The following is a 15511-nucleotide window of genomic DNA, read 5'->3' as shown; positions in this document are numbered from 1 at the left end:
TGCTGAAAGTCTTCATTTAGAAGTAATAGTGAGCACTGTCTTGCGAATCTTCTGGAAGGTAAACCCTGAACCTAATTCTCCAGCCTTGTATGTAGGCTACTACACAGAATAAGTCTGAAGCATTGTTTTATATTGTCTTTTATATCATCAATCAACCAGAGAATTTTACCAGATGAAAATGAGTTGTTTTTTACTAGATCTGGCTTATTGTTAATAGTAATTATCCTTTTGAATAAACAAACAGAAAAATTAAGCAGAAATATAAAAGTAAAATAGAGCAACCGCAGTGTTACCTAAAAAAAAAAACTTTGGCTATCCATCACAGCTAAAATCCAAGGACAAATGTGTGATCCAGAGTTAAAAATCTACAATTTATTGTTTGCAAAACTTGGAAAACGTAACTAAAAGTTGTCAAAAGAACCACATCTCTAAATGGTAAATGAACTGAACTTATATAGCGCTTTCCAGTCATACTGACCACTCAAAGTGTTGTACACTAAAGCCACATTCACCCAACCGCACTCACTAATGCACACACGTTCATACACCGATACGCAGCTCGGTAGCAACTCTAGTTAGCCTTTTGTTTGCCTGCTAAGCTCAGAGAGTGACTCAGCATTTCTGATAACACCCTCGCATCTTTTCTTTCTGAGTACTGTCACATGACACCATCAGTCAGCTTTTCACAGAAGTAGGAAATTATTCAGCAACATGCTGAGTCACTGTGATTCAGCATTTTTCGGTCATGTTACTTCGTTCCTCCTTGGGTTTGAGAGCAGCAGACAGAGGGAGGAGACCGTGTGACCGCAGGGGTGATTATCTCAGCAGTTTGCTGGCTGGAACCAGTTTGAGAGAAAAATAAAAGGAAGCAAAACTGCTTTCAGAAAATGAGGAACAGTGCCTGGGGTGCTGCAGATAAACCTGTCAGAAACACAGCCCAATGTCTTCACATACGGAATCCATAAAAAAATAAAGTAACAACCCCATAAATCTGTGGCTACCAGCATAGATAGACCATTTAATTTAGAGGGAAAGGTTTTCTGGTTAAATAAGAAAAAGATTGAGCTCTCTGGCCACAGTGACAACACTATATTTGAACAAGTCAACATATAGCTTTCAAATCTAGCGCACACAGTATCACCTGTAGAGATCGCTGATGGCCTTCTCATGCTGTTTTTTTCTACTGCCAATAATACCGGTGCATTGCACAAAGTAATATTTAACAAAGACATCTACTGTCAATTTTTTCTGTGTCTCTGCTCTGTCTTGTCTAACCCCCAGTCGGTCAAGGCAGATCACACTGAGCTTGGTTCTGATTCTGCTGGAGGTTTTCCTCCCCGTTAAAAGGGAATTTTCTTCTCCACTGTCGCTTCATGCATGCTTATGAGGGATTGCTGCAAAGCCATCAACATTGGAGACAACTGTCCACTGTGGCTTTACGCTCTTTCAGAAGGAGTGAATGCTGCTTGGAGAGACTTGATGCAACCTACTGGGTTTCCTTAGATAGGAAAACTTTTGACCAATCTGTCTGGATGATTTGACTGAATTTGACTTTGGAACATGCCATGAGATGGCATGTGTTGTGCATTGGGGCTATATAAATAAAAACTGAATTGAATTAATCAACATCCCTTGTAATCAAAGTGAAACGGCTGAAGCTTGGACAAAATGTGGTGTTACAACTTCCAACAGAACAATGATCCCAAACACACATCAACCTGGGGTTTGGAATGGATAAAGCAGGCTTCTGCAATCGCCCTCCTAAAGTCCAGGTTCCAGCCCTTCAGAATTTTTATGGCCTACGCTTAAAAGTCAGGTGTGTTTCAGGAAAAACTAACCAGTTTATATGCACGGCACTGTTAAAATGAGAATGAAGGAGGGTAAATATCCTTAAAAGTATACAGCCATATTAATGGCTATAGAAACAAGTGGCTGAAGCAGGATTTGTTAGGGGACATTCAAACAACAAGGAGTGAATGTATTTATTTGAGTCAGTAAGTATAATGGTGACCCCCTATAAATAGGAAAAACTTAACAATAACCTTAAGCTGTTTGTTAAATATGTAAAACATCTAAAAGCATTACATATAAAGAAATAAAACTTAAAATGCTTGGGTTTCACACATCTCTTATCAGTGATCGGGCAAACAGTTCTTTGGTCAGATTCGTTGATTGAAAGCTATAAAATAAAAAGGGTTTTGTTCCTTTTTTTAAACGAGAAATGTTTCTGAACTTTTGAGATTATTCCACAAATGGGGAATCATAAAGGCTAATGCTGCCTCACCTTGTTTGCTCCTGGGAACCGAGTCTCTGAAGATCTGATGGTTCTACAGAGTTCACACCTGACAAGCAACTCTGAAATCAGTTTAGGCTAATCACCATTTAGTGCTTTGTAGACCAAAAGCAGAATTTTGAAATCTATTCTTTGACCAATGGAGCCAGTGGAGTGATTAAGGAACTGGTTTGTTACCAGCAATTCTCCTAAATTTGGTCAGGACTTTGGCACTTACGTGTTTTATTTTTTTAAAGACGCTATTGAAGCAATCTAACCCCCAGGAAATAAAAGTTCAGCACATTTTCTGTGTGCTGATTTGACGGGAAGCCCTTTATTCTGACCTCGTTTTAAGAAAGTAAGCGATTACTAACAGACTTTATGTGGACGTTAAAAAACACGTGATTTCCTGTGTGTGATGATAACATCAAGCCCAAATAGATCCTGTTATGCCAGCACACATGGATTTACCAAGTTTGCATTAATCTGTTTGCAAAACTATGGTTCTAGATATAAAATGCTGATATATTTAAACAAGTGGTTGCTAAACTCACAGCAACAACAAGAGTGAAATATATTAAACATGCAGTAATGATTGAGACAATTCAGTACAAACATCAAGTTACATTGAAGACTTTATACTTGGTGTAATTCTCCTTTAATTTATGGCTTATGACAGGGAAAATTGTGGTAACAAAAAGTAAAAATCCATTTCATTTCACAACTTCAACACCGGCTTTCAAATATTGTGGAGAATATGTTGCATAGTAAACCTAGAGGCTCTGGGATACAGGTTTATTTTACAGTAATTAAAGCAATCCAAGCATAAAGTTCCATCATTTTAACCTGAGTTGGCATGTTTTTCTTGCCAAGTCATTGAGAGGACTCAGACAGACCTGTTTATACTTGGTCACAGATGCAGGCACTGTTCCACAGGGGTGCAATTGTTCTCACCACAGAGCCTTCAAAAGCTCAGTCATTTTAAGCAGTTCTCTGCATCAACATTACAGGTCACTTTCAACCCATTTACGACAACGTCTCAATCTTGTGGACGCTAATAGACTTTTGGGGAGTAACAGTATGGCTGTTACTCCCCAAAAGTCTGCTCAGAACCACCTAGAACACCTTGCCAAAGGTACTGATGCCTTTAGAACTTTCACACGTTCTGTCACATAACCACTAAATTTTACATAGCAGGCCAGCACAAAGTTGTGTGTATCTGTGAGGTAAATGGAAAAGCCAATCTTGTCAAAATGTCTTACAAATAAAAAGGATATAAGTGCGGCATGAGTTGGTATTCAGCCTGTTTACTCTGACAGCCCGGAAACAAACCTAGTGCAACTAATTCCCTTCAGACGCCACCTAATTAGTCACCTGTCAGAGACTGTAATTGAACTTTTTTTTTTTTTTTTGCCTTCAATGGAAATCGGGATATTTGGAAGAAAACCAACCCTTGAGAGTTAATTAATGGTCTAACCAGAGTGTTGGAGTAGTGGGGAAAGCTGTAAGAAGTCCTGTTTATAGTCTGCCAGCAAGCCAGACGAGACCAACATAAAGACGAAGGTGCTCTGGTGTTTAGGTCCATCAGATTTAAAGGGGGCTGAATACAAACATACACATTTTGATCTGTAGAAAGTTTTGAAAAATTTTGTTTTTCCATTTAATCCATAATGAGGCACCACACTGTGCTGGCCTGTCACAGAAAATCATAATGAAATACCCAGATTATGTTCGCCAGGTGAAACAAAAAAAACATTTGTAAGGTACTGTATTAAAAAAAAAAAAATACTGATGTATCAACAAATATTGCATTAAAGTCCAGGCGCTGCAACGGACCAAATGAGAGTAAATTAACTAAAACAAACCCACTGGCTCACCCTGCAGCGTTTTGGCCAAACAGGCATAAATGTCTCAGACTCTAAGGCTGACATTGTTCTGAAAACTGTACCCTCAGATTCTGAGAGATCGCCAGAACCGATGTGGAAGTGATCCAGTATGTATGTAACACTGATAAATCAAGAGTAAAGGGAACCATTTTAACAAAAACAAAACATTGTTACTTTTACAAAATAAATCACGCTGGTATTGTTCTGTATTTGCATTGTTCTAAATACTTTGACAGTGTGAAGAACTTCCTGCCCTGGTTGTTTTTAATCACAGCTGGTTAGTCAAAAAAAAAATACCGGTCCTCATATATTTGATGCAATTGAACAGAATATAAAGAGTGACTAAATCAAATTGAGTATTGTTATTAATAAGTGCTATTTAAACATCCTTCTTTCTTCTCATTCGTCCTCCTGCCATAACTGGTAATCTACTTCTGTCATCTCTGCTGCTAAAAGCCTTTAGCATTACTCTGACTACAGTTGTCTTTCTCATGCTGTAGGAATCCACACGCTCTTCCACTGGACAGCGTTTCTCCACCAGTCTTCCAGCAGAGAAGGTTGAGACTGAGCCCAGTCCGTCCCTGCATCACTCCCCTCCCCGTCCTTCTGGCAGAAGAGTCGCAGGGTCTTCAGCGGGCTGGTGCAGGTGTACTGGAGGTACTGACAGCCCTAAAACGACACGGCAGAGTGAGGCTGAGATGATAGGTGGTGTTTGTTATTATATTTGGTAAGCGCAGCATGCTGTCCTCACCTCAGCACTGCCCCAGTACCAGATAGCCCTGATGACGCTGTGATTAGCCAGAGCCGCCGTGAGCTGGTCACGATTCCCTGTGATGATGTTCACCAGCCCTGCTGGCAGGTCTGAGGACTGGAGCACCTATGATGAAGATGAAGAAAGAAAACAGGCTGGAGATCAAATCTGAATGCAGGTATGATCAGTGGCTGGACATTTTTAAAAGAATGTCAGATCAGGAAAACTGTTTGAAAGGGAGATTTTGAACTAGGGATGCACCGATGTGGACATTTGGGCCGATTGGGTTGTCAATTTAATCAATATCTCCATACAATCTAGCCTAAAAAGTTAATTACTCGGTTATTATTATCAGTATTGAAATTCGTTAAGAATAAACAACAACAACAACAACAACAATAATAATAATAATGTGTACATTGCTTCTCTGCATCACTTAACCCCTCCCCCATATCCTGTGCTACATCACCATCACATGCAAACAAACACCACCATCACTTATTAATATAAACACAGTGTTACATGTCGTCCCAATACCAATACGTTAATACAGATTAATCATGCATCCCATATGTGAACTTAAATATTTTTGGAGTCCCTGCACCTACTGGTTGAAATCTATTATTTATTAGTTTAAACAACAACGATCCAAAGTCCTCATCAGCGTTCAGCTTCTCTTTCACCTGAATGAAAGCCAAGGCGGGGAGTGGAAACCTCTGGCTGGGAACCATGATGACTGCGTTGCCCGTGGCAACGGTTGCCCCGAGAACAGTCACCATTGAGAGGAGGGGATGTTTGTCAGGTAAGACGATCCCGACAACTCCCAGGGCTTCTGGGAATGAGAGCGCGGCACCAGACTGCGGCATGGGCTGAGGAGGAAGATGGGAAACCCATGATCTTTTAAAATCAGTGGACGCTGCTGATTTCATTCATGTGTTGTCTTATAGAGCTTTATAAGTGAAAAACTACTAAAGGCCTCACCAGGGATCCACCTTGTACTTTGTCACAGTAAGCTGCCCAAACATTGAACCTGGCGATGCTGAGCTCCACCTCTTTGTCAGCTTCATCCCCTGAAACGCCCAGCTGGGTGCAGATTGATGCAGAAACCTCCTTCTTCTTCGATTCTAGGCCTTTGGCCAGCGAGTAGAGGGACTGAGCGCGTGCAGACGGACTCTTCTTCATCCATCTGAAGGAGGGGAAAAATATTAAAGGTACTTTGACCGTAGCATAAGGGTGTGTCCAATTAAGATCCCCTTTGTGATGAAAAGCCTTATAGCGTGGATCACATGACGCTGGAAATGCAAACCTAGTCTTTAACTTTTTTTTAAATTTTATTCCCATCAAAACCTTAAACTTCAAAGTATTATAGTTGTTTGGATTTAATGTGATAGACCAACACAGTTGCACATTGTGTAGCTGAAGGAAAAATAAGGCTTTTATTTTATGTTTCCATACAACTACAAATCCAGGTGCAATAAACTACCTTCAAAAGTCACCTCATTAGTAAATAGAGCCTGGTTGTTTGTTTTTTTAAACAGCGGTTCTCTGAAGGCATCAGGGTTTTCTTAGAGAACAATCGGCAAACAAATAGGAGACAGGCTAGGGACAGAGCTGTGGAGGTAAGGTTACAAAAGAGAAGATGAAAGATCAGAATGTACTAGTTGCTTTACAAGCCAAACACCAATAGTGGAGGAACGCTAACACCAGCCATCACAACCAACCCACCAGAATCACAGTGAAACATAGAGGTGGCAGCTTCATGCTATGGGGAAACACTTTTCACCCCCAAGAAGGAACAGAAAACTGAGCAGAGTCGCTGAAATCATAGATGGTGCTAAATACAGGACAAGCCTGGAAGAACTCCTGCATGAGGCCGCAGAAGAAGAAAGAGGTGGGTGTCACTGAGAGGAAGAAGAATTAAGTCTACAATGGTTTAGTCAAATCCAGACCTGAATCTCTGTGAAAATGGAGGACTTGAATTTTGATAGTCAAAGAAACACTCAATGTAATTTAACTGAGGTTTTTTTTTTTTACGTTGTTTTGACACCTCACTAAAACTGAGTCTGTAGAAGCTGGCAGATACAGACCCTGGAAGAGCTGCAGCTGTCATAGCAGAGGAAGGGGGGGTTGGACAGAGTACTGATCAGTGGGGCTGAATACAAATCCATGGCACAATGTTTTTGATCATTATTAGGGAAACAATTCTAAAACCATCCATCACTTTCCTTTACGCTTCACGATTCACAGAGCTTTGCGTTGGTCTGTCATGATATCAATCCCAATAAAAACACACTGAGGTTGGGATTAGAGCGTGGCAAACAGGGTACAGACTTTCCCCAGGAGCTGTACAGCATCTGACACCATGTGCTTATTACACTTGCAGCCTGTTGATGATTAATCTCTGTACTTTGTTCCGACACTGTACGACTCAGCAGAAATGATCACATTGAACTACGGGTGAATAAACAAGGCTAGCAGAGGGGGAAAAAAACAACAACACAAACATGGATTTTCTTGTACAGCTCTCTAAACTTGTCTTTAATGAACTCTAGTAATTGTAATAAAAACACGTTTTAGTGTACAGAGGACCAGCCACAATCTCCATGCCACAGAATATAATAAAAAGGATAAACGAGTGTTTAATTGGAGCTTAGTTCATGTTGGGGGGCATTTATTGTATACAGGAACACCCAGGCTTTAAAGAGGAGAGTTTATCTCTGCCTGCTGTTTTCTTTCCATCATAAATATGTAATGAAACAGATGCGGCCTGGCTGTCGACTGTCCAAGCTTACATGCTACCTGAAACCAGGTTTATTAATATGAATGCTACTTAAAGAGGTATCGGTTTCGATAAAGGTTTCCGGTTTGTTCCAAACAGTTCTTTGACTTTCTGTCCATGGTTTTTGTGCGTGTATTTGTGCATACAGTAACGTGGGCAAAGCTCTCACCCAGGCTGGACTTTGATTGCGGCCTCCACAGCATTCCGAACATCTTTGCGGCCTCCATCGGGACAAAGGGCTAACACGCTGCCACCCCCTGGTGCCTGGACAGCCACACTGCAGCCAGACGCTGATTTACTGGCTTTACCACCAACGAACTGCAGGTAGGACTGTGGCAAACTATCAAAGAGAGAGAGAGATGAAAAAACCAGACATCTGGCTTCCCAGCTACAGATTATAGTGTTTAATCTAAGCCCAAGGAAGCATTTAAAACCTGCCTGGCACCGACTGGGCTATCAGGAATGACAGGCTGGCTGGGTTCCGTTCCAAACTTTGAGTACTCCAAAGAAACGGGAGACGAGCGAGGAAGAGGAGAGGAAAAGGAAGGACGCAGAAACTGGTACAGACCCTGGAGGAAAACAGAAAAGATGCAAATACAAAACAGAAGAATTAGGATTAGCAGCTTTCATAGCCTGACAGACAATCAGTCTGCTTTACACACTGCCTTGCTAAAGAGCTGATGGGAAGATGGACGGAGATAAACACAGAGCGATTGATCTCACAGCCTTTGTCTGAAGCAGCGTATGTGTGTTCTGCTGTTCATGTCTAAACTATAAAACAGAACGTGCCTCTTTAACAGCAGCTGAGTTCCTAAATGAACGATCCCACTGGTTCTACAGCAGCTCGCTTTGTGGCTTCACCTGTCGAACTGTCTGCGAGGCGAGGAAAGATCTAAACCTACCTCCTGTCCTCCGTCAGTGCAGGTGCCGCTGTCTTTGTGGCCAGAGACAGGAAGACAGGGATCGGAGACGGAGCTGGAGTTCACCCACACCGAGCCGACGGACAGACTGGGGGAAACATTCTCAGTGAGTGAGTAAAATATAGGATGAAAAGTGATAAAAATGTTGAACTAAAAAATATTTAAAGTTATTAGAGTGATGCAATGATAAGTTTTGGGTGTGTTAACATCCAAGTTTTATGCTGTGTACCTCTTAGCAGTCTCCAGAGCCAGGGTGAGGTCTTCGGTCCAGATGGATGCGGCGTAGCCGTGAGGACTGTGGTTTCCTGAGCAGAAACAGACAGATAATGTTGACAGGAATAAAAGCAAGAGCTAAAATCCTTCTTTAGATCTGTGACTGAGTCAATGGGAAAACAACAATAATATATGTAGGAGAACCAATGTGTTTCAGGCCATCATAGATTCTATGTCGTGTCTTTAAAGTTTTTAATTAAAATGAGAATTTAAGAGATCTTCTGATTTTCAAAGGTTCCTTTCGTTACCCAGGACCACAGCTTCTGCGTTGCTCCTGAAGGTGAGGAGAGGCAGCAGAGGTCCAGGAGGGGGGCTGACCACATACGGAGAGGATGGGGCCGCCCCACAGAGTACAGTGGGAGGGTACTGGGCCCCAGAAGGACTGGCGCTGCAGGACTGGACCAACTGAGGACAGGGAAACAAAAAGGAAAATATTACCATTATTTTACCATTATCGCCTTATCATGTCCTGATAACATCAGATGGCATATTAACTCAGCTGATGCAGTGTCTTAAAAAAGTATTCACATTTAACTTCTTTTTTCCTAATCATGAAGACCAAGGACCCACAGAAATATAGATACACATGTATAAATATAAATATGTATACACACACATCTCACAGAGCTATGTTCAATCTATCATCTGAACACAGAAAGAGGGTGGGGCAACTGTAAACCCCAGGTTCCCATGGTGACTCTGGGAAGCTGGCTGATGGGAAGGATGGCACTAAATACAAGGCAATCCTTAAAGAGTACCTGTTGGAGGCTGAAAAAGAGGCTGGGCTGAAGGTTCACCTTCCAGCAGGACAATGACCCAAAAGATGGAGCCAGAGCTGCAATGGTAGCGTTGGATCAACGTATATTCATGTTAGAACGGCTAAGTCAAAGGCTAAACCAGTGCTCTCAAGCTCCAGTCCCTGAGGGCTGGTGTCCTGCAACCTTTGGATGTGTCTTTGTTTCAACACGCCTCGCTCCCATATGAGCTCATTAGCAGCAGCTTGGCTGCGTGCTGGTCTGTATGTGAAAGCTGGAGGATCCTCCAGGATTTCAGTTTGAGACCACTGGTGTAGACCTAAAATCTAATTTAGAAGAAGCTTTGGCAAAGCTGTCTAAAAATTCACTCCGTGCAATTTGACTGAGCTTCACCTATTTTAAAGAAAGAAATGGCCCGAAATTTCAATGCCAAAATAAACAAACTGGTAAAATAAAAAAAAGGTAAAAAAAAGAACAAATATCTACATTGGTCCACATGAGACCATGGGCAACGGCAGCCATGTTCTTTTTTTTTCACTGGGGAAAACTTGATAGTGACCTGGTTGCAAGCCAATGTAAATAAAAAGTAAGCCTGACACGCGTTGAAGAGCCAAATAGTAACAATACTATGTCTCCCCCTGTGGACCAATATGGATATTACACGTTTTTTTCAGTGAGACTGGATTCATCAAGGATTGTGGTTGCAATGTGACAAATTTGGATTAAGTTAAAGAAATACAAATACTCTAAGTGTCCATCAGTTTCCTCAGTTGTATTTTAACTTGGAACTGGAATTTCAGGGAAAAAAAATAGGTCTACTCTAATGTCTCCTCTGTAGCTTCCTCCTGGCGGTTTCCTAACTGACCGTGGCCCCCTGCTGCTGAGCCTCCTGTACCGCAGCATCCACCAGGCCCCTGTCTGCCTCGCTGCTCAGAGCAACGCACTTCATGCCTGCCAGTCGCAGCTTGAGCCGAGCCACGACGCTGTCGGACACGCTCTCCTGCACGCACAGCACCCAGTGGACCTGAGGGCAGAGCGGAGAGATGGAGTGATTCTACAGGCGCGTGGATAATCAGAAAACAAAGCTGCAGCCCCTCCTCCTCCCAGTGACACCCACCTCTTTCTTCTTCTTGAAGGCAACCTGTATGACTTCGTCCACAGCGCTATCGATGTCGGCCGACTCGAAGACGATGAAGGGGCACAAAGCGCCGATGCACGGGGAGACAGACACGGGTACACCCATTCCTGCCGAGGCCTTGCACAGAGTTAGCCCATCCTGAGAGGGAGCACGGCGAAAAGTCAGCTATAGACACATGTCAGATGGACTGGTTCCACGTTAACGTTGACTTTAGACATGTCACACACACCTGCTTGTTGCCACAGTAAGCGATGTAGCTCACGTTGGGATTCTGGGACACTTTGGCGCCCAACGTAACATCACTTCCGGTCAAAACGTTAAGAGCCCCGGCAGGAAGTCCCGCCGCCGTGAAAAGCTGCGCTAGCAGAAGTGCTGGGGGGGCAGAACTCCGACCCGGAACGACAATCACAGAGTTACCTGGGAAAAAAAAAAACAAAAAAAAAAACAACATGGAGCATTTAGCTTTTTTTAGACGCAACATCCATCAACACAAATTCTAAATCAACTTTATTAGAACTGTTTTGGATAGAACATAATAAAAGTGATTTTTTTAAACAAATAATTTGAAAGCGTATCCCCACAGCATGACGTTGCCTCTGTCGTGGATTAAAGCAGACGGCTGAATACCAATGCACCACCAGCAGCGGGACGTATCCTCTGCCTTCTATTTCACATTTAGGCCCCAAACTGAGTTAATCCATCACATGAAGTCCAAGAAAATACAGCATTTCAAAGTCTGTGGTTCAATTCCAGTGTTATCCACATTTCTGCAAGACGTCTTCCTGTTTTAATGTTTAGATCTAAAACAAAAAGTGAATTTGAGACACAGATGTGTGTTTTACCCATCGCTAGTGCTGGCAGGACTTTGAGCATGAGGGAATATAGGGAGCAGTCATCAGAGGAGACAACTACCACCACGCCTACAAGACAAAAAAAATAAACAACACTAAAACTAAGAAAACCTTCATAAATTTGAGCAGAGTGCCTTGCAGCGAGGGCAGCTTGCTGCTTTCTTACCGAGAGATGTCCAGCCGGGGATGAGGGTGTCTCTGAGCTGAGCCCAGCTGCTGTAGTACTGCAGCAGTCTGACCAGGGCCGAGGGCGAGCAGGACGCCTCACACAGCGCGCACAGCTCTGACAAACACTGTCCGTGCAGCCCGAGGACACTCACCAACCTGTTTAAGGTGGACATAGAGCATCCAGGTCAACGGCTGGCAGCACAGAGGGCTCCGGGAAAGCGGGAACGTAAGCCGGACGAACCTGAGCAACGCTTTGGATCTCTGGGAGCAGGCCAGGCTGCTCCAGGACTTGTAGCCGGTGGCGGCGGAAGAAGCACATTGGGAAACGTCGCCGTCCTCGGCGCACGCTGTGCTGCACAGCACGCCGCCTGGTGACATGGGATAAAATAGGAAACAATATTTCACATCAGCCGTCTTTCATTTAGAGTCGTCAGTTAACGGGATGCAGCCGTCACCTGTGGAATCAGCCAGAGAGAGGGTCTGTCTCTGTGCGGGGCGGACAAACTTCCCCTCCATGAAGAAACCGAGGGAGCGGGAGTGATGATCTAGCCAGGCCTGATGGAGAAGGGGAACAGAAAGAGAGTTAAACCTTAAACCAGTGGCGTCTCGGTTGTTTCTGGTAGACTTAAAGCCAAATAAATAATCATTGTGCTGCTTAGCTTGTGGCAACTAGAAAGCTAACTGGAACCCGTTATCATGCAAACACTTCCTCATACGTTCTACTGCTGCAGCTAATCATCAAATGCACCAATCGCCATGGAACACCAGTAGCTGACTGACACCCCTCTGTTAAGATGCTTAAAAACCATTAAAATCATTTAATCTTTTATTGCAAGAGTATAATATTGCAACAAATTTTTAGAAAAAAAAAAAAAAAAAAAAAAAAAAAAAATCACACTTTGAGTACTTTTCTTCAGTTAAGAAACCCGTGTTAAGAAATAATGTTTTTTAACAACACCACAGGTTGCTTATCGGTACCCCTTGCTGTCAACACTTTGTCCAACCGACATTTACCAGCTGCACAGATGTGGCTTTGGACTCCACAAAGTGAGACCATTCCTTTTCCCCAGTCTCTGTAGGACATGCAGAGTCCTGGATTGTCTCTAGTTGAGTCTTGGGCAGATGCATCAGCCTACCAAAATTTTGAGCCAATATTTTCGGGGGTTTTCTTTCCCTGTATCGCCATCGGCCAGTATATGCATCCGTTAGCCGATCCATTACCCAAAACCCCACGTCTGACCTCCTTCTCCCCACTGAACTAAAAATTCTCTTTCCTCGCTGTGACACATTCACCAAGTGCGAGCAAAGCGCCGCCATAAGAGTCATGATGCGGGTTTTTGCCCCAAGTACCTTAAAAACTGAAGCTAAAGCTGATTGTTAATATTAGCTGGTTTAAATGCAAGTTTTGAGACTTCTGTAACATTTCTTATCATTCTGTCATTTTTATCACATAAATGGAGGAAGAAAAACCAATATTAGCTTCAAGAATTGGCCCTTAAAATAAAAAGTGACAGTATATATCGGGTATCAGCTAGACTGGTGTCAAAATAATCGGCACCGGCCTTAAAAACCTGTATCGGTCAATCTCTAGTGTTGGGACTCAGATTTCAATGTAGGAATAAGTTTGGGCCTTTGGAAAAGGATCTGTAAGCACTGACATCGTGTTCATACCCTCAAGAAAGCGGAAGTCATTACATGACATTCAATCACATTAGAAGTTCTGATGAAATTAAAGCAGGTAATACATAAGAGAGAAAGCCCATCTTCAGTTGCATTCATTTTAAAGTGGTCCCAACACCTGTGGTGCAGTGAGTTGGTTGAACACAGTTTCTTTTTTACTGTGGGATTTTTGCCCAACCCACACGCTGGATGGCTGAACTCATGTTAAAGGTTGAATTTTTCTAAGAGTGTCAGTGGGAGACCACGATGAATTTATTTTATGGCTTTTTCACACATCTCTACAAGAGGGTACCAACAAATCTGGGTTCCCCCAGCTTCCAGTAGAAAGTCTAAACAGGACTGGACTGGTTATACTGAATTGAAAGTGACAATTATTAACAGACATCAGACCAAAGTCCAGAGTTCAACCTTGAAGGGCACTCGTTCTTGTATTTTTCTATTCTTTCCATATGAAACACAGCCGAAGACACCCAGCACTGAATCAAGTGGAGAACTACATACACAGAGCTCATTTAGTCTCTGCAGCAAAAGCGAGAAACATCTTTTAAAAAGCTGCCACTGGAAGCAACGTTTGCTTATTTAGAGAAAGCCCGGGCACCGCGCATGGATAAAAACTATGCTCATCTTGGAAAAAGGTGAAACGTGTGAAGCAACCATGGGTCATTTACCGCTATCAAGGCTTACTGGGGTTTTAAAAGTGCCAAAATACAAGTTAATACTCTCATTGTTTCTGAGGTTTAAAGTCCATTTAATGAGATGCCATAGAAAGTGTTGGCGTAATCAGTGTCCTGGAGTAGTAAAGCAGTCTGTGGCGCAACACGGAGCATACAACAGGTGAACACCAAGCAGCGCATAACGCAAGCTCAGTTAATCTGATGTGTTTGAGCAGCTTTCCTGTGGAAGAAGAAAAAAAAAAAGCATCCCCACAGCATGATGCCACCGCCACCTTGTATCACTTTTGGAATAGTGTGTGTAGTCAGAATGGTCTCAGTTTTAGTGTTAGGATGCAGACCAAAACGTTTTGGATTTGTTAAAAAAAAAAAAAAGATATTAACCATGTAACCTACAGTTTTCCTTTCACTTCACAACTATGCGTAACTTTGCCATAAATACCCTGGCAACGCGCTTTGAGACGAGTCGACTACAAACAGCACATCTACCCCGTAGATGTGAACCACCTAGATTAGAAACCTTTGACGGTCGTTAATCGTTTTACTTCTGAACAGATTCACGCGGAGTTGTGCGTGGACAGAAGTCACGTGCGTGTCATGTGCGTGACAGCCAACCGTTAATGAACTCCACGTAGATCCAACAGGGGGTGCACCGACCCCGCACGATAACTGCATTTACACCTCTATACAAACACACATAACATAGGCGTTAAAAGGCGCAGCTGATCCGTTACGTTAGACCTCACCTGAGCTGTGGCAGCGCTAGGAGCTGCAGCTGGTCCTTCCTCCATGCTTTGGAAAATTTCATACACCGTCCTGTTGGTGCAATCGGCCATAATAGTTAGGAACCAGTCAAAGCTAATCCCGCCGTCTCCGTTTGGGGTTTAAGTGGGCTGCAGGAACCGGTGGATAAAAGAAAAAGCAGGGAGACCACTGGCCAGCTTCCTCCCTGATGGGTAAAGGCACAGGAGGGTTCACTTCGACCTACTTCCGGTGTTTCCGCCATGAAAATACGTTCTGCGCTTCTAAACGGGGTTTTATGGCCACCCTGTGGTACGTACAAGTACGCCTCGTAAGCGTTATTATCGCTCGCAAAAAATAAATAAAAATAAAATAATAATAATAAAAGATACAGATTTTATCACGATAATTCACCATACTCCTTTGCAATAGCTACTTAATGCATTTGAATTAGTCTCACATAGATCTTTGCACGTGCGCTTACTTGCCCCCTGTGTCTTGATTAACAGGCTTAAAATAAGGAGGAAAAAAGCTTTTAGCTGTTCTGCTTCAGCAGTTTGCAGGCAGAGCTCGAAGTGAAACTCTGGTTTCTCTAAAGGTGATTTGAGATATGTCAGCTCATGATA

At 42.9% G+C, this 15511-nt stretch overlaps 1 protein-coding gene across 1 annotated transcript; it reads right to left on the bottom strand.

Annotated features, from left to right (window-relative positions):
• Nucleotides 1–2913: 2913 nt before the first annotated feature.
• Nucleotides 2914–15151, bottom strand: aldh16a1 (aldehyde dehydrogenase 16 family, member A1). The gene is made up of 17 exons (XM_012857968.3): nt 14891–15151; nt 12249–12348; nt 12035–12161; nt 11792–11949; nt 11617–11694; nt 11004–11191; nt 10754–10912; nt 10502–10660; nt 9130–9286; nt 8838–8913; nt 8591–8696; nt 8127–8257; nt 7858–8028; nt 5891–6095; nt 5593–5778; nt 4910–5035; nt 2914–4827 (listed from the first exon to the last, which is right to left on the bottom strand). Exons 1-17 carry the CDS (start codon nt 14978–14980, stop codon nt 4648–4650), a joined length of 2397 nt encoding a protein of 798 aa, XP_012713422.2. The 5' UTR covers nt 14981–15151; the 3' UTR covers nt 2914–4647.
• Between the last annotated feature and the right edge of the window lie 360 nt (nt 15152–15511).

Source organism: Fundulus heteroclitus, chromosome 16 (genome assembly GCF_011125445.2).
Source record: "Fundulus heteroclitus isolate FHET01 chromosome 16, MU-UCD_Fhet_4.1, whole genome shotgun sequence".
In the NCBI taxonomy this organism is placed as follows: domain Eukaryota; kingdom Metazoa; phylum Chordata; class Actinopteri; order Cyprinodontiformes; family Fundulidae; genus Fundulus; species Fundulus heteroclitus.
The sequence above is the reverse complement of the archived record's forward strand: the minus strand, read 5'-3'. Positions and strand labels throughout refer to the sequence as shown.